The 21055-nt window shown below is 35.7% G+C and overlaps 1 protein-coding gene across 1 annotated transcript; it reads left to right on the top strand.

Moving 5' to 3' along the window:
- Positions 1-14251: 14251 nt before the first annotated feature.
- Positions 14252-15768, top strand: LOC128673301 (uncharacterized). The gene is made up of 2 exons (XM_053751064.1): positions 14252-14401; positions 15096-15768. The coding sequence occupies exons 1-2, from the start codon at positions 14332-14334 to the stop codon at positions 15716-15718; spliced, it is 693 nt and encodes a 230-aa protein (XP_053607039.1). The 5' UTR covers positions 14252-14331; the 3' UTR covers positions 15719-15768.
- Positions 15769-21055: the final 5287 nt, after the last annotated feature.

Below are 21055 nucleotides of genomic sequence, written 5' to 3'. Positions count from 1 at the left end.
TGGGATAGGATAATTAGAGGTACACTGTATAAATTTATGTTAAGTAGTTTGTAGCATTAAATATAAATATTATTAAATAATTTAAAATTTGACACGGAAAAGTGTCTGAATGTCTGCTGTTTGAATTCCTTCCAAAAAAGAGTGCTCACCGAAAAGTGCTTTTATCTAAACTAATTAATTCACAAGTCCACTTCACAAGTCACTAATTCCGGATTACACGAATACTTGGAAACGTCATTTCTCCTAGAACTAAAAAGTTTGGAATGAGCTCCATAATAACAAATATCCGGAATATGTAAGCAGTTCTAAAATCTCAACATATCATGTACGAACCCAGATCGGGATCATGGGATCACTATGAAGTCATAGGTTGACACAGAAAAAATAAATAAATAAAAACGAATTCACACAGCAGCCCTGTTTATCTCCGTGCATAGTCAAAGCTCGTATTTTAATCGTGGTGAGCTGGACATTAGGAGGCGATCGGAGGCGTGAATACAGCGTCTAAGATGGAGAGGAAGTGATAGCGAAGTGGAGTGGGCCCGTGAATCAGATGCTCATTAACCGACTGCGAAAGGGCAGTTATGATTTTAGAAATCGTTTCGAAAATTTTCTCCAGGTTTTTTTAGGCACAATCAAATATACTTACTTACTTACTACGCTGGCTCAGTGACCCCAAAGTGGATCTTGGCATCCGAAACGAGACTACGCCATAATCTTCTGTTCCGCACGGAGTTCTGCACCGAATATAGAAAAACGATCCGATCATTTTCGAGCAAATTCATAATCGAGAAATTACGATGCGTGCGATTGAAATATTTCGAACTAGCCGCCTGTTCCAGCTTCGCTCTGGTAAAAACATAATAAATTGTACACCTAAGCATTCCACAGGATTCATTATCTTTTGGTGAAAACCGCATAAAAATCCGCGCCGTCTCTTTTTAATTTTATGGTGAACAGACAGACAGACAGACGCGGCAGAGGACATTGTTTTATAATATGTAAGGGTGTGAAATTGCATAAAATCTTTGTAAAAAATATAGAGTAATGGTCGAGAACCGAACTTTAGATCAAAATCGTGATGCGAATGAGAAAATAACAAAATCTTGATGAAATACAAAAGTAATCAAATTTATAGAAGACAAGTAATTGGAAAAAAAAAATTGCCAATTTGTCAATTGGTATGGAAACCTAAATATTTGTTGTTACCTATTGCTAAATTTTTGTTGTTTTCGACACATTCTGTAATGTGTCGAAAACAACAAAAATTTAAACAAAGACAAAAATGTTTTGTTCATATGTGGTGAAATATCTAAAAAATATAATATATTTTTAACCTTTTAGGCGAAATTTTTTTAGACAACCGATTTGCAATATGTTTATTGACATATTTAGTAGGATATAAAATACTTTTCTTCCATTTACCAGATCGTTGAAGGTCGTTGTATGGATGGATCCTTTCCTTAATTATAACAAAACCTAAATTAATTACAAAAACTAAAAAAATTAAAATTTCCACCACAGTCTCGCTATGCAAATGTATTCCTTCCATTTTCACCCCTTCCTGGAACACATAAAAGCACACACGTCGACAGCGAAAGCTCGCCCTGCGGTAGCCATTACTGAGCTTATAACATCATGACAGCCATGCGCGCAAATTGTATGGGATTTTGTTCAACAGTGTATGAACCATGATTATAGTAGGTTCTGTTTGTTCGAAAAGCTGTTATAAGTGTTTTTCTAAGACTTACAGTATAGATGTTTCACAAAGTATTGTGTAGATAGATCTGTATGTGTATCGTCAGCGGATCTTGGGCTCAAATAGGGACCAACACTGTTTGAATGAGTTTCTTTCGGCATTTCTTCTCAGCAGTGGTCGTTCCGAAATGCTAGTAGTTTGTAGCTTTGGTAAACATCATTTAATTTAGAATATGACGTGAAAAAGTGCCTGTGAAGGTCTAATTTCTGAATAAATGATTTGATTTTGATTTTGATTTTGAAAAGGCAACCGGCAAAGCACTCAGAAGAGAGATGTCATATACATCGTCTTTTAATAGAATTATCGGCATTAAAGTGTAATTATGCAAGTCTGTTTCCGGTCGTATTTATTGCCGCAAGACCAGGGATCAGCGATCGATGGTGGTCGATGAAAACTACTACACATGTGTCCGAAAGGTACCTATATATACAAACTCAAGTGGCACGAATAGGATTCGTAACTGGAACCTTTCAGTTCATAGGCGTAATGTCTTAATCACTGGGCCACTATCTCAACCAACCATCTTGCGTCTTAACCACTTCTATAAATGGTTAATATTTTTCAGATGCTTTCCAATATTATACTCACAAGAAAACAGTCAGATGTAGGTATACACTTAAGTTAACAGAATTATCCAAATGACAGGTTCATACAAAATTGTGTGGATTTTACTTCCAACAGCGGCGTATGGGCCCTGATTATAGAGGAAGGAGGCTATTGCTGGAATCTGTGGCTTACTTTCTGAACGCCTGCGGTGGAGACACTACATACTAAGAAAGCTTTTACGTTCCACCTGTCTTTTGAGGTTGACTGAAAAAAGTCATGTTGCGAACAACAGGGTTTATAATCATAAAAATAATATGTTTAATAAAATTCTGTGAAACCAAACATTGCGCTTGTGTAAATTACTAGTTAAATCGCATCCGCAATCACCAGTATAGCCAGACGGAGCCAGACAAACCAGTTTCGGAGTTCAAACAACTAAACATACGAAAACTTGACTCAAAGCGGTGATTCTGAGCGCGTGATTCCAAGTATTAGGTACAGCTACTGGAAGTATTATATAATCTGTGGTACTGTTGTGCTGTGCTGTGTCGGGAACAATTATTGCGCAACTAACTACATCCTAAGACTTTTCCCCATTGCATCGACTAGTCTCTTCTGCATGAGCTAGACATTGATCTGTTTCACATTTATACGACATGCCGTTGAAAACTACTTATTAGAAAGACATCATGATGACTCAGTAAACTGATTGGCCGTTTCTCTCTCTCTCTCTCTCACACACACATATGTGTGTTTTCCCAGTTTCTTTCCCAAGCATAGAGTGTAGATACCCAAGGTCCAGTTCTATAGACGTTGTCAACACAATATGTGTTGTATGCATGTAAACCCTGAATGATTATTTTCTTGAATAACTCCGATGTGGTCTTTAGCCAAAAACTAAGGTATATTATCGATATTATGAACCTAATGATCGCGCATCCGTCAGAATGGTCCATAGAATTGATATTCACATACATCCTTAATATCCGACCACGCTTCAAAGGTGCTGCTTCTAACACAAGTATCAATATCACTTCAAGCTATTGGATTGAATCTATCTAGGCGTTATATCTAAGCGTTTTCTCTGTTTCTTCCTTAGCCTATCCAAAAATACAGCTACAAAAACCAATATCATAAGCAGATAATTCTAAAGCAAGTTATCAAATGCCTCTCGAGCGCAGTCTTACCCAACTCTGAATGGGAATCGAACTAGGAATAAACTATAGCCGACTATTAGTTGACTCAACTGCAGGCTCCAAACTTGTTCAACTATTTATTGGATGGCGTGAACAGCGGCTTGCAGAATAACCTTATTTTAGGAAAACGGCAGTGATCATGTTTAGAAAGCTTTTTGTGATAAAATAAGTAGTCTAGAATTAGTTTAAGTTGTATAAAATATGGATTCACTTACTTCGATGGCTCAGCGACCCATAGAGGATCTTGTCGGTTCTACTAACGTTTTCGAGTTCCCATTTTGGATAAAAAAGTTGTGTCAAAGAATCGTGTCGAATAATACCAAATCGGAAAAAGTATTTATATTATATTTACAATGCTGTACGTTGCACTTTAAACCGACTATGATGCTCTGAACAACTGCAGTTTGAACTAGTTTCACTATTTATTCGAAGGCTCCCAGACTTGAGTCACACAACTCTTGATAGATACCTCTACTTTGGGATTGCTTTAGATGTGGCTGCAGTTGGATAAGAATCCTTTCAACTTCAGACGATAATATAATGAAAAGACTTTTAAAGTGGACTTCTCGTATGCGGAATAATCAAGAAATTAAGAAAGTATAATCTGAAAAAAATTGCATCTATATATTTTTCTTCCCAAAAAAATCCTGTGGAAGTTTGATTGCATCAAATTAAAAAAAAAAAAGTATAAATGTGGACGTCTTCCCGGCTACAGATACATAACGAAGCGATTATTAAGAATGTAAACCTGAATTAAAGGAACTGAACTCTGTTGACTCTGATTTCAATTTAATTTTGTACACTTTGTCTTCAGAATATAAAACGGAGATATGAATATAAAATTAATGGATACGACACAATCTTAAATATTGCTCAGTAGTGGAAAGACACGAGTAAAAACATTTTTTTTTTCCTCTCTAAAATTAGATTTAACCATTCAATCTTACAATATTTTTATTTCTTTCTTTCAATCCACAATGGGTCAGCATAGTGGATGCCCCTTTCTACCAATCTATAAGAAAGGCCAATGGCAAAGGGTGAATCTTCATCTTCTTTTCGAGTCGAAATAGCATAAATAAATATATTAGGAGGAATCACACAGATTAAGCTAGCACCAAAGTAAGTTCGAGACTTGTGTCATGGGATACTAACTCAAGGATATTTATAACAAATACATATATAGATAAACATCCAAGACCCGGGCCAATCAGAAAAAGATCATTTTCCATCATGACCCGACCGGGAATCGAACCCGGGACCTCTCGGTTCAGTGGCAAGAACTTTACCGCTACGCCGCCGAGGTCGACAAATTAATTAAGCAGGCAAAGTATATTGAATAATGAAGACCAGTAAGTAACCACAGCAATTGTGTCACAATAGTGCCAGTGAAATGGCTAACGATGATAATACAAATACCGCAAATTGCCATATCTATTTAAAAAATATATATGAATCCATGACGATTTGTTGAGGAACTCGGTAAATTTGATTTGCTGATTATATTTACTTTTTAATTCTTACCACTGGCAGTTGTTAATCGTCCAAATTAAATTTAAAAATCTTTTGAGCTTTTAAAAATAAATCATATTTTTTTGTATATGTACACAAAGCTGAATTTATTATTTTCAAAGTTGCTAAACGAGACAAAAATATTTAAATGTAATTCTTATAATGTCCATAGACTAAACTATAAAGGTTATCATCCACGTGTCGTTATGAACCAATCACACTCACTTACCATGTAAACATGTTTGTCATTGTTGTTTAGCTCACTATTGCAGAGTATTGTACAGTCAACAGCATATCAAGTTACCCTGCATGAACCTCTATGGCGTGGTTATAGCGGCGAGTTTGCAATGTATTTGGGTAGGTCGTTGTGCTTTTGACGGTCGTTGTGGTCGTGTGTGTACTACGCGACGAAGTTTTAAAAATTCATCGTTAAACCACGGAAACGAATACTTATATATATGTATAACAAAACATTAACATTATATATTTAGCGGATTAGTGATCATGTAAAAAGAATGTGTCTTGTGACACATTTTATGCTAAATTTCTAGAAGATTGGTTGAGTAGATAAAGTGTTAAGAGGTAACAGACAAACAATTTTACTTTCGCATCTAAATGATTGGAACCTGAGGTCGTCTTAACCACCGAATCTGCAGCAAATGATAATGAATAAACGCTAGGATTATAAAGCTTCTTAATTCATCCAAGTGCCTTAAAATGAACAAAAACAATTTGAATAAATTTTCTGTTTAACGCGTCCCTGACTCCCTACGCTCCCATGTCAGATCTTATCATGCGAATAATCAAAGAATCGCGACTTATCTCGCCGAATGTAACGTTGGAATTGTAATGTTAAAATTATAACGTTATTTAATATTCGTGACGCGAAGGGGAAATTAATTATTTTCTTTAACAACTTAATTAAAATGGAACAAATGTCCCGTTGAGATCGCTGATAGCAAGTATTCATTTGTTTTATGATATTTACGATAAGCGTATGTTGAGTTAATTGTTTTAAATTTATCTATTTGAAAATTTGGGGTGTTCTTTTCTAGGAAGCCAAGTCAGAAATTGTTGTCTCCTGTTTTATTAGTTCGTCTCTCGCTCATACTCGCGTGTCCGAATATATTGCATATGTGTAGTTTGAAGTACGGAGAAGGACATAAAGTACCTTATATCCTGGAAAATCCTGTTCCCAGATCAAGAACCAGAAGTCGCGGGCAAAATCTAGAATCGTATAAAGTTAACTTAAGCAGTTGTTAACTCAGCATGTGTTTGTTAAACAAGATTGGGCCGCCTGAACTCATGTCTAGCATCTACTTTAACTGACTACGCAAAGTAGGTTGTTTCAATTTTATACTTTTATTTATTTACGAAAACACACTTGACATTATTCCTTTTTTTGGTTTGCTTTAGTTTTCAACTACGTATCTATTAAAAGTTGTTTCGGTTCAGGGTTCAAGATATACAATGTTCAATGTTTTTATCAGAATCATTATGATTTATTATAGTTGCATTCAAATCTATGCTCTTTGATAAGATGTGAACCTAGATCTTTCAATAACAGGCAGATAAATTAAACACTGTGTCACTATACAATTTATAGTAAAATTAGTAAATATTCTCCTTCTTATCTATCTATAAATAGGGGGAACATGTTAAGGGCTGCTGATAAGGGACTTTGAAGAGTAGGTCAAGATCGACCTCGAAGAACGCTAACACATTGCTGATCTCTTTCGTGAGAATGATATATTATGAGGAGCATCCATAACCTGAGAGCTTGTGTGAAGAGACTGATGAATATGGAGAAGGCAAGCGAGATTTGGGAGAGAGACGAGCATGAGAAACAGACATGGTAATTTATATAGTATGTGTGTACAAACCTCTAAAATAATTAAATTATAACTTAAGGGCTTTAAACATCTTTAATCAATGTACCACAACTTTCCTTATTACAGTACCAGTATAATTTCACCCTCGTAAAGAACGGCGCACGCGCAGCGCGTCGGACCGTGCCGCCGGTCAGATCGGAGATAAGTCGGGTTAGGACCGTTTCGTTACAGTTAGAATTATTCATATTATATATCACTAAAGCAAAAAGGTACTACCTAATTGGAACGCTGATGGAAGCTGGAGAATTTGAAAGAATCGAGAAACCCCTTTTTCTCGATTCTTGATGGCTTTGGTGAGCCGAATAAATTTAGATATTCTGTTGGCTTGGTCTGATCAACTGAAGGAAATGAAGGAGAACCGTGACGTCCAAACAACACATCGCAAATAAGTGTCAAGTCTCGGTCCAGTCGGGAACCGCAGATACCGTTATTGCGAATTATCAGGTTCCCCAAGATACCGCTTGGTCACACTCTGGAGGGGGATCTGCGTGACTTGAATTCTGTCAAATGACGAACCATAGCTCAGAACAGACTCTGGCGCCTCTTGTTTCAGAAGCCAAACTCCACTTTGAGGCCACTGTGCCAGAAGATAAGTTCATTCTGGAAAACATGTAACGCAGACTATGGCAGGCAGCAGACATTGAAAATCTTTTCCAGGCCATATTTGAAGCACTCACGGTGCACAGACTTGCATGGCAACAAACAATATTATGTTAAGACTCCCTTTTTGCGTCGTGGCACAAAATACTTAATAAAAGCCCGGTCCAAATATTTAATCAATTACATCAAAAGGTAGTAAATTAATCCGTATTATAAATTATTAGCACAAACGTTATTACGGACAAAAACGTTTCGTTCAAATTCCCAAAGGCACGGTTACTGAAGCGAAAGCAAATAATCTAGAAACATAACAGATCTTTAATTAAAATTTGAATAATTAATTCTATGGAAGATACGGCTAGCTATATCTGTGTAAATCTTTACTAAAGAGTTTTTGTTTGTATAATTAATTCTTCATCTGTGCCAGTTGGAATAAAAACGTAACTTACATCCATCGAAAAAAATGTCAAAGAAAGTTTGTTTGTTACCTTTTCACGCTTTATCTACTCTCCGAATTTCCTTGAAATAAAACTGTCCGCTATTATGTTATCAATGTAAAGTATATCTAAACAGGACATGTTAAAGCTTATTTTTCAATAAACGTCATCTTGCCGAGTGGGAGCGGTGCGGTATACAATGTAGAAGTGCAAGTAGGAAGTACAATAAAAATAGTACTTCAAAATGTTTAATAACATTAAACACTATCTATTTAGCTTTAATGCAAGTGAAACCAACTAACCAATCCCGGCAGACGAATGCATTACCAAAATTAAACTTAGCTTTGATGGCTAAATGTTATTAGGTTACCTCATTCCGTCTTTGAATCTCGGAATTTAAATCTACTTTAACTTAGGCATTTTATGAATTCATAATAAATTTTCATTTTATTCTGGTAAGTACCCGACAGTAGGTAATTCTATTTCTAATCCACGATGCAATAAGAGGGGTGTTATAAGTTTAACGTGTCTTAATCTTAATCTGTATATCTGTGTATCGTAGCTCCCAAACGGATGAACCGATTTTCGTTTAGTTTTTTTGTGTCATATATAATTTTATCCCGAGTGTTCTTAGCCATGTTCAGCCGTTCAAAAGTTTAAGCGAAATGAATATTGAAAGTCGGGTTTTTTTTTTAATTTGTCTAACAAATAAACTTGTCCTATTTATTACAACAATGTTTAATAATATCTTGGTTTAATATTAAATTACAACTTACGAGATACACACGCTACTGAATTACTTGAAAGCCGTTTCGAGTCAATATTTTTCTACGATTTATCCCTGTTAGAGTTTTCTACGATTAATCCATTCACATAACTATCAAAGGCTCTACTAATGTCTTGCTTATCTGTACTCATATATTTTGATTGTATATAGCCAAATCATAATAAAATTGATGACAATGAACAATGAAAAATTATTTCTTCAATTTCACGATTCAATTGTAACCTTAAAATAATTAAATCTTCTTCCTTTATCCAATTTCACCCGGGATCGGGCCTCCTGATGCCACCTGCGCCAGAGAACATCGCTCCGGGTTGTCATAGGGTTTATATTTTTGATATCTTTTTGCATTTTGTCTTTCCTCATCGTATTCCTCATGCCTGAGTGTAGCGGTCATTACGTGGAATTAAACACACGCAACAACTTTCTTGGCATTATTAATGGAGTGGTTTGCCATTGCCTTCTCCATTTCACACACAAATTAATAATAATCTAGGTGCCAGTGTGCAGGTTTCCTCACGATGTTTTCATTGTCCAAGTGGTGGTCGATGAAAAGTACTATACATGAGTCAGATTGGTATACAAACTCATGTGGCACGAGTTGGATTCGAACCTGGGACCTTACGATCCACAGGCGGGCGTCTTAACCATTACACCACCAAAGCTTCCAAGGTATATTGGCTATCACGTACTAATAAAGTGTTTCTTTAAAATTATAATAATACAGTTCAAAAGACACACAAATTATTTTTTACCGTACCCGCCCGAACCCGACCCTAGATAAGCCTGTACGCATGACTGGTCACTTCGTTATGTTAATACTGCATATCAGTGATCTACCCTTAGTAAATTTACACAGAAATCGAAATAAGAATGGTAAATAGAAATGGACATGCCGCTCCGGCCCGGGTACAGCAAATAGCATAAAGTAGTTGCTTAATATTGTCAAGAATAATATATATGCCAATGATCTGACTACCTACTAAGAATATGGAAGACCGTGCGACCAATGATCTGACTACCTACTAAAAATGTTGAAGACCGTGCGATGTAGAGAAGTAATAGTAGGAAGCAAACTCTGGGCTCCAACACTTTGCGACTGGGAAGGAACCGGAAAAACGGTTAGATAAAGAAGTGAGAGATGGTAAATAGAAATATCATCTACTGTTTGTTACCTGAAAATGACTATAAGATTCAATTCTATGTGATTTTACGACTTCCCACTTACCGGATGTCAATCTTGTTTGAGAATACTGCTTTTAAATTTCAGGTCCTAATATTCTGATCCTATTTCAGGGCGGGAACATATGCCTGTTACCGTTGCCCACAGTACATACCACCTAATGCTTTGACACTTCTATTGTCTCATTTCAAATTCTGTGTAACTTGTATCTATGATCTACCCTCACTTAATAAAATCCTGTCTCGTATGATTCATTACTGCGCGTTCAGCCGATTAGTGTAACATTTAGTTCTCTGTACGGGGATTTGGTTGTGTTAGTTACAGTTTGGCGCTTTGGTGTTGCCAGCAGAAGTGTGTTTTGTTTCGATTTTAAAGTCATATTGAATAAATTATCGCTCAGTTGTTGGCCTCGTTCAAGCCCTCTAGTCCTCTAAATTAAGAACGTGTGTAAATTATGGCACAGTAATAGCTCGGATAAATTTGAACGAATTCTCTTGAAATGGTGATTTAGAAATTGTTTAAAAATAATATCATTATTTTACTAGACAAATTAAAAAAAACCCCGACTTTAAATATTCATTTCGCTACAACTTTTGAACGGTGAACCGATTTTCATGATGTGGCTAAGAACACTCGGGATAAAAATTATCTATGACACAAAAAAATCGATTCATCCATCCAACTTTTTTTTTTACGATGCCACAAACAGATACACAGACATAGATACGTTAAACTTATAACACCCCTAATTTTGCGGCAGGAGTTAAAAAAAAATTCAATTATTTCTGTAGCTATTACGAAATTTATGAAGTTTGTCTTTTGTGGTCTCAAAAAAGCAGTCAGACTGATCTCAAGTGATGATTTTTGGGTACAAAAATTAATAAAAGATATTCTCAAGCCAAACAAAAGGTCTTATAGTATCCACTACCACGATTTGCAAAGCAAACTCCGAACTGCAAACGTAGTCACAATCACAATAGTATTTGAGGACTAAGAGAATTACATATGGTTCCAGCCAAGACCGAAACCAATAATATCCCGAAGCAGACAAAGGATGTAAGCAAATATATGTCAGTGTTACCGTTCGGGACGATTTACCTATGACAACAGTGAGACTGTTCCCATTGTCACGAGGCCAGGGACGTCGCTTTTGCCTGGAAGAAATCGGTTTCAGCGATAAGGCCGCCTTTGCACCACCACCACTTTGGAGACGATGAACAACTGAATTTCTTGCGGCTATCATATTTTTATCAATTTCCTTTATTTATTAGCGAAAACTAAATAATAATCTTAACAAATTATGCTACACTGGGGAAATGATTTTATTTAAAGCAGTTATAAGTTTCCATTAAAATACTTAGTCAACATTGCGGACGTAAATGTCTCGATGCGTGCTATAATGGAAACATACTCAGAATACTGGGCATGGAATGTTTGCTATCTTCCACAGATGACTAAGATTGCAAACATATCAAATTGAAACCCAAACTATCATTTAATGTAGAGAAAATATTTAAAAACAACAATTTATCCATATAACAGATCGTGAGTGAAAATGACGTCTGATTTCTTCGAGTTATGCTTTTCAAATTTTTAACAACAATTAAAAAAATACTAAATATTATAATAAATATCGCGATACTGTCTATTTGTCTCCCTAGTTTTATTGAGATGTAGTGGCGTGTGGTCCCGCCCTAGAATAGGACCTAGAATAGGATATGTGTGGTCGAAGAAGCGACTATGCTTTATCAGCTTATACGCAACCATAATTCCCATGTGGTTGTAAAAGCATAGCCAAATTTTCAAAATTTAATTCTACTTAATTGGTTAATTTTATACGCGATCTTTCGGGGCGTTACAGCTCCGGTGGTATCCGGGAATACGCGAGGATAAGAGAGAGAATTTTATTGAGGTGTAGTCATAAAGCTTTTAGCGAATATTTTTAGTGATATTTAACAAGACGTTTCAGTGAAAAAAGCGACATAGTTGCTCATATTTGGTGAAAAACTACATCGTGACCTCCCAAAATTGTTTTATGTTGTTGTAGGTTTGTTTAAATATTTTAGCCACCAAAACTAGTTTCAAAATGCATTTATATAGTAGCTCACTAACATAAGTGTAACATTTACCACCAACGTCGGGGGGAGGCAGTAAAAATGAATTATATCCGTCGTTACCGCTCACATGTCTGCATGCGACTGGGATTTAAAAACGCATGCAGTAAATATGACACGATTTCGTTTGTCATACATTAAACTTTTATTGTGACTTTTCTACGTTTTTAGCTATTTTCTTTGCGTCATTTCAAATATTATAGACAATAAATAATCATCATTGTTTCTTCCCATGCTTCGGAGATATGGGAACTTAGTAACACTCATTCCGTTGTCTTTATTCTGACGACCGCGGTGGCGTAGTGGTAAAATGCTTGCTTGTGATCCGAGAGTTCCAGGGTTCGATCCCCGATCGGGTCATGATGGAAAATGATCTTTTTCTGATTGGCCCGGGTCTTGGATGTTTATCTTGTTCGGCTATCCAATTTTTCTTATTTTGTTCGGCTATCCAATTTTTTCTTCTCGACTTCGCACGGTTTTACGCGTCTATTACTTATTTACTAGCGGCCAGTCCCGGCTTGTTTCGGGTAAAACCATAATATATTATACATTTAAACCTTCCTCACAAATCACACTATCTATTAAATCAAAATTCGTTGCGTTGTTTCAATTATCTAAACATACTTACAAAGGGACAGACAGCGCGAAACGACTTTGTTTTGTATTATATAGTGTAGTGATACATTTCACGTTATTTATTTATATAATACATTCGAATATTTTACAATAGGCAAAATAGGCATTCTCCTCTACCAGTCAAAAATGTATTTTGACCGAAATTTTTTGACTTATTACTAACTAATTAATATTTGTGTTATTCCTGTCCCTAGTTGTGTAATGTAATTTGTTCATAAGTTTACTTTCAACTTTGCTCGTTACCAACTGCTGAAGTTTGGATGTAGGCTACAGCCTCTTAAAATATGCCAGTATTTCTCTATTTAAATTGCCTACGAATTTTCATAAATAGATTGCTTATAGTTGAAATATGTACAGGTTACTAACGTATGATTATATTATCGTTGGAGATGTCAACTATGGTTTCCACCTTTGGTACCACTACATCATCTACAAAATCTCTACAATACAACTCCCGGCCGCTCAACTATTCCCCCTAAGCGAGTAGACTCAAAACATAACGTATAAATCAATATTATGCCGAAGATTCGATGACCAACATAACTTGATCCGAAGATACTCAGGAATTGATAGAAATATATGGAGAGATATTTGGGATATCACGAGGAATGGGTCAGGATGTAGTGGTCGAGTTTATTATGTAATAACAATATATCTATAGGACAGCTGCCTAAAGTGAGCAATGGAGTTCCGTCAACAACTCCTTGAGGAGTCAAAATGAACCTAACATGATATACAATTATTGAAGATATATCTGAATCTTGCTTTTGGCCGCGGCTTCGCCCGCATTTATTGCGTGCATCCAATCAGAACTTGAACTATTGTCTATTGACAATAGTTCAAGTTCAAGTTCTCGGGTTCTAAGTAACATATCGCGTTGAAACCCATACCATATTTTAAGTTAGACCAACAGCGAAAATGCATCAAATTCAGTAGTTATTGCGTGATTGGCGAACAAACAAAAGCCCATTATGCCATAATACAGTATGCTATATTACATTGTGGCTTAAAATTTTATGCTTCATATTCTTAAATAATAATAGTGACGGACACTACCCACAGCCATATAAAACTAATTTATGATAATGATTTTTAAATATCAGAAAAAGAATTTTCACAAAATCTTATGGAAGACACGCGGGCTGGCACGCAGCAATTTGCATTTAAATGGAAACAAAATAAAAACAAAATTTGAACGCATGCTCGCATATTTACATGCATGCCCCAAAAAGAACTTCCAATTAGGCTTTCGTTTATTTCAATAGAAAAATCCTCTCATTCACAATTATTTGCTATCATAGCTTAATGAGTTTAGTTGAAAGAGGAGGAGAATTAATTATAATACTTATATAGTTTTAGGTTTTATTGTTATGGATTGGGTGTATACCTTTGTAATTACCAATACGAAATAGATGCAACGTTGGCGCCGACGTACCTACTACAGGAAACCATGCATGCTGAATACAGATTAAAATTAGGTAGTAGATTTGAAAAACCATAAAACACTAACCACTGGCCAACATAATGCATAAGAAAAACATTTGCCACATTATTGAATAGTAATAAAATATTGCAATTAAAACAACATTACTAAAAAAAAAACATTCAGATTATCTTAATTAGATTTTAAATCTTTTATTTCGACTCGATTATCGACAGGAAACGCAACGAAATTATGGCATACAATACAGTTTTAATAATATTATTCTATTTTTTCCAAATTACCGTCAAAGGAGTCTATACACGTATGTATTTTACTTACTTCACTGGCTCATCGATTCTGATGATCTTGTCCTCCGATATTAAAATTTTCTATTCTTGCCAGTCTCTTTAGATGGCTTCGAGTTCTCTTAGCATTCCATCTGGGATAACCGATAGGTCAATTTCCACATATCCTTTATGACGTTTAGATGCGATTTTCTAATTTTTTCGCCCTCTTTTCGTGGCCGAGTACCGTCTGCCACAGAGAAATCTGACAACCCGCGATTTGAACACCATCTCTTAGGGGGTCAGATTTCTCTGTGGTAGACTGTACATGAAGACATACGTACCAATTTCTTTTTAAATCCTTACATATTATAAAAAGAAGTCGCGTCGATTTGTACGAACGCGATAAGTTCAAAAACTGCCGGACAAATTTTTGTATGGTTTCCATCAATAAATAGTGTGATTTCTAAAGAAGGTTTAAATTATTATGGTTTTGCCCGAGCATAGCCGGGAGTATGTTATAGAATTGGAAACAATATCTCAACATACTAATATAGTATACTGACATTGATAAATAGAGTCATATCTCTGCTAGAAGCTCTCTGCTAAAGATTTCAGCTTCTGACTGAGCGGCTTGTTTTTATTCCATATTAACATACATACTTTAATTATTGTTCCCAAGAACTTCTTCAAAAATATTTTTTTTAATATATCATATTTTTTGTCATACAGTACCACCAGATAGATGTTTCATGAACTTCCGATGGGACGACTGCGGGCAACCGGCCACTGCAGTAATCTACTATTACAAACCAGGGTCAAGATGCGAAGTCGGCATGTGGCGCGGTTGTCTCCCTAATCACAATATGTTCGCGAACGAATATGAGTGTGTATCTACCTGTATCTTCACGATGAGAGCAATGCCTCAAGACTACCATAACTTAGTCGATCAATATCCAGACGAAGAATTCATGGCAGAATTAGACCACCTTGATACGACTACAGGAAAATCAGGCAACGATACAGTACTGGGTGAAGAAGAACGTGGCAATGGTACGGGAGGAACTGATCAAACAGGTGGTATTACAGGTACAGGTACGGAAGCCACTGCAACAGGTGATGATAGTCCATCTAGTACCGATAGCGCTGCTAATGACACGGTCGTGGGCACAGATGGTACAGATACACCTGCGCCTATTGCAGGGGATGCAACAGGGAACCCCGATGAAAATAAAGTAGAAGGAGGAGAAGAAGGGGATGAAAATAAAGAGGGAGAAGAGAATCCTGATGGGGACAAACCAGCTGACGAGGAAAACCCGGCTGAAGAAGACAAACCACCAGAAAGAAAGAAATAGAAAGCCAGAAAAACATTATTAAACATTATGTTAATAAAGTATTAAAAATAGTGCATTTCTAAATCATATTAATTTTAGAAATGAGAGTGAATAGCGACGTGCAATGCAAGTAGTAGTTTGAATTTTTCGAATCGACTCACGAATCATTAGCAATCACAAGGAGGGTCTGCGGCAGGCGGCCTTTTGTAAAAAAATTACAGCCGAATCTTTAAATATACCAGTCAATTATGAGGTTGACTTTGACCTGCGCGTCGCTGACGTTTAGACAAAATGGCGTCCTTTAAATTTTTACCCAGATTCCGCTTTCCTACTTTCTCGTCTCCACTTCGCACGTTCGTCGGCATCCCTAGTAGTCAGATCACTCACACGCATATCATCCTTGACGATATCAAGTCACAAGTATACTACTTCTGCCAGCGCCAGGATACGGCCATTGATATAAATTAGGTTAGTTAATATAACTCTAACTTTTAAATCGTTAAAGATTCTTCCCTTACCGTCACTGTATGTGTATGAGCTAGCAGTATTCGTTAAAACAAATTTAAATCGTTTTGAATATGTATCTTCCATTCGCAATGGTGACAAACTCAGTCATATTGCCACACAAGACAGCAATGTTCAGTTCAAGTGTATTAGGTATGAGTACAAAGATATATTTATTAAGATATCCAAAGATATTAGAAGCCTAGAAAGAAGCTATACGAGTGGTTGTGTGACAAATGCTATTACTCTGTTACATTACTGTGATTTTATGAATGACAGCAATTAAATTATATACCGACATAACAATTTATTAATTTGACATCATGCCATTATAATTTAAACTTTATGGTAATTTATTGCAAATATTTATGTATGTATTGCAAACGTGTTGAATGATTTTGTATTTTAATTTTCTAATGTTGACAGTATACCTAATATTTTTATTGTACTTAATTTTGCATACCTCCGCAAGAGGTAAAATGTATATGGGAAATAATATAATTTTGTAACACCTTTCTGTACCTACATTTTATGCAAATAAATATATTGATTGATTGATTGAATTAAAACTTTTAGATTTCCGTATTGTTATCAAAATAAAAAGCTAGACATTGCCGCAAACAATTTACATCGTAACTGTTGCAGGCAGGAAATTGTTTTCCAATTGGTTTAACAATCGTCTGGCGGTTGTGATTTCGGAAATGTTCAGTTTGCCGTCTTTTAAAATTTTCTTTTAAAGCGTGCGGAAATGCATATTCCTCCTTCTCGACGACGCCGTAAAGCCCCAAGGTCAGTGTGAAAATAAATTTACAATTTTGAAGAATGAAGTTATGATTTACAACTTCCCGCTTGCCTAATTACCCACAATATTGCCTATTATCTACTAAAGCTATGTACAACGTAATCGCCTCGTATGACAACTATGGAGGGATATGTGGTCCTAAGCTACACGCCTCATAAAAAAGCAGTTGTATATTCCTACAATCGACTACCATACAAACCTTGAATTGCCACAGCACGCCACGGTCCAGTGAGGGTTGTACCTAGCGATAACCAGCTCAGAAATTCTCTGTTCTCGGAAATTTTCTCCGTCGAGATTTCCGCAGATTTCGAAGAGAAATTCTCATGAGAAATCTTACGGGAACGATCTAAAGACAATTCTCAGTTTCTGAGAATATACCGGACCGATTTCATGCATTCTGGGTTTCAGGACGTATACAATTTGTTTCTTATTGATACACAATTTATGAACATTATGTCAGCTTTGATATTCAAATAAAAAAAAACCTTTACCCGTTTCCAATTCGCGTATTCAACAATATAATTAACACTGAAGGGCTTTTCACCCTTCACCGCGATAATCGATTTTTAATCCCATTCGCACGCCTGATTAAAACACTTTATCGACTTGGTTTATCGAGTCATCTTCAATCGGAATTCAAATCGTGGTTATTTGATTATGTTGTAAATCTTTACGTAGGGTGTTAACTGAATAGGAAACAAAGAAATATATTTCTGCTGGGTCATATACACGTGTCAAGGAGGAAGACTTACTGGGTGGATCATAAGAAGTAAAACGTATAAGAGATATAACTATTCATATTGGTAAGTACAATCGAACTTGGCTAGTTATGTGTGATTAAATTACTTGGTAATTTTGGAGATATATCACATTTTCAGAAGCGCAAATATAATTTTGTCATTTTTATACAAAAACTAAAACTTTTAATATTTGATAATAATAGATAAATTTTTGATTTTAAGCTGCCACCGATACTGATGTACTTTGCATTTTTTGCGCAGGACAAAGTTAACGTCAAAGTCGACTTAAATGCTTCATTTTAGGACCACACTTTTAAGACCAGTTGGCTAGACCACTATCTACATATAATCCCAAATTGTATCGCCGCTTATTAGCAGCAAGTTCGTATTGTCAGTTCCCAAAACTTCTGCCGCAGTTACATTTAAATTGGAACTGCGTCTCTATTGAAACGTCCGTCTGAAGGTAGTTAAACTTTCAAGTGGATTTTCAAACTGTATATATTGGTAGTTGTTTTGTATCAATTGCTAATACCTACATTATCATCAGATTTTTTAAAGACTGTTTTTGGGTCCCACTGCTGATCAAAGGGTTAAAAACTTAATGTTTTAAAATTGTGACGTGAAATTAAGATCACTTCGTATCATCCCTCATAAGGCGAATAAGGGACAGCGAATAAAACTAGGCAGCTTATCAGCTGTCCAGGTTTATTTGCCTATCGGCAACAACAGCAATCTCAAGGGGAGTAGACGACAAATATGTGGCCGGTTGTAAGACTACCGAAACTTTTCAAAATTTAAGATTATTTTAAGGCCTGGGCTTCCCGGCGCCACAGCGCCACACACAATCGGAACATGCGGAGTTGTGAGAGAGAGTTAAATGTTATAAAAGTCAATCGGTCCAGTCCCCCATATCGCAAAGCTTCGAAAGCTATTATAAGAAGCTATTGGTCCCAGCATTTATGTTAAAATAATATCTCTGGTCGCCAACTCGTCTGAGCTTATACGAAATGGGAAGCATGGAACCAATGATGTTGAACCCACTCAACTTGAGGATCTCATCTTTATAACTACGGTCAGAATATGATTATATTAAGTCTATGCAGACTTACACTATCTATGCAGCAATAGTATCGGTAGCCTATTTATACTAATTGTTCCATAGTTTTTACTTACACCAAAGGAAAATTTTCTGCTGTGTTTAAAATAATGTTAATAACATATGTACACTAGTTACCTTGATATGTATTGTATGTGGATACTTATTTAAAAAAAGTATTTCAAATATTATTATTATTATTTCTCGTCCCAGCCAATACCTAACTTCCACAAATCCTGCATTAACAATTTAGCAATGAACATACATACAATGAACGTACATAAATAAATAAATAAATAAATATATCAGGACAAATCATACAGATTGAGCTAGCCCCAAAGTAAGTTCGAGACTTGTGTTATGGGATACTAACTCAACGATACTATATTTTATAACAAATACATATATAGATAAACATCCAAGACTCGGGCCAATCAGAAAAAGATCATTTTCCATCATGACCCGACCAGGGATCGAACCCAGGACCTCTCGGTTCAGTGGCAAGAACCTTACCACTGCGCCACCGAGGTCGTCATCGTGAGATAAGACTTACTGGATCATAAATAGAAGCTAATGGAGAAAAACGAAGACTCCCCACATTATAAAAATACTTTGCTTATATAGAAAGGTTGATAAACGAACGGTTAGAATAAAATATCGCGTACGAGGGAGGAAGGTAATGCAGAAACGTGACTAATTACCAGTTAAATTAGGTTACAAGTATGTGCAATACAACAACACTTTGTTGCACAAATGAATAAGTTACATTGTATAAAAATTTTATCGTATACACCATAAAATAACGATCAAAATCGAACAGTGGGTGCGAGGCCCTGTCACTGCGCTTTTGCAAGTTACAAAACAGGTGAGTCGGGTCGATGACCTTTAAGTGCATCGGGGTCAATTTCACCTGACATTTACACTGAGACAATTTTATGATTTTTTGGAGCACCGGTTAAACTTTTGCATATTGCAACACGGATAAAGTGCGTTTTATAACGTTAAGTAGTGAAAAGGTTCACATTTGGCCAGTAAATAGAATAATTTATATTTGTTCTCAACCCTTCGATCCTGGAGATAATAAAAACAATTGTACAACAATAATTAATTAATTAATAATTATTAGGTTAAGTGAGAATCCAAAACTTGTGAATTTTTGTTCAAACTTGCGATTAATGCCAGCTCCACGCTGTCGTCGAACGGTTTGCCAAACTATGGCGTATTCGGTATACATTGCTGGTTTCTCATTGCGGTAAATAAATGCATTCATACTAACTACGCATTGTTCACGCATTCACGTCGGCATGTGTCCCAGTTGGCATAAAACTCAGGTGATACGAAATTTTACATACGTATTATAATTTATTTGTTATTTAATGATATGACTGTAAACATAAAAATCTATTTATTTACAAAACACTTATAAAGTGAACTCTATCGGAACATGGAAAACGTTTTGTTAATAAATAGATTTTTATAAATATTTTTTTTATATAAACTTGTTATTAAGAAATATTAAATTCAAATTCAAATCATTTATTCAGAAATTAGACCTTCACAGGCACTTTTTCTCGTCAATCTTTATATTTATAGTTATTTCTCATAAGCTACAAACTACTGGCATTTCGGAACGACCACTGCTGAGAAGAAATGCCGAAAGAAACTCATTTGAACAGTGTTGGTCCCTATCATGCCTCGTGGTCCCTATCATCCCTATTAAGCTGGATCATAGGATCCAGCTTAATATTTTTGACTATAGTATTTCTTTAAAATAGACCTTTAGATACCATTAGATCGAGTGATATTATTAATAACAAGTTTATTTGTTAGACAAATTAAAAAACCCCTTTTAATATTCATTTCGCTACAACTTTTGAATCGATTTTGATCAAAGACATCTACAGAACCACCACATATAAATTAGCTATCAAATAAAAGAAACCGAATCCAAATCGGTTCACCCGTTGATGAGCTACGGTGCCACGTACACAGACAGACAGACTTAGCGGTCAAATTTATAACAGCCCTCTTTTTGCGTCGGAGTTTAACAAATAATTCTCACTGGTCTGGATTCTCATAAATAACATCAATAACAAAAGTGTTCATCTACTCGCCCTTCAAATCATCCAATGTGACACATACAAGAGGTTAAGTAACATTTAAATTGATTAAAGATACGGCTTGTTAATATGTGCAATATATACTGATTGCACTTT

Source organism: Plodia interpunctella, chromosome 1 (genome assembly GCF_027563975.2).
Source record: "Plodia interpunctella isolate USDA-ARS_2022_Savannah chromosome 1, ilPloInte3.2, whole genome shotgun sequence".
Lineage (NCBI taxonomy): Eukaryota > Metazoa > Arthropoda > Insecta > Lepidoptera > Pyralidae > Plodia > Plodia interpunctella.
This window is presented reverse-complemented; position numbering and strand designations above follow the sequence as displayed.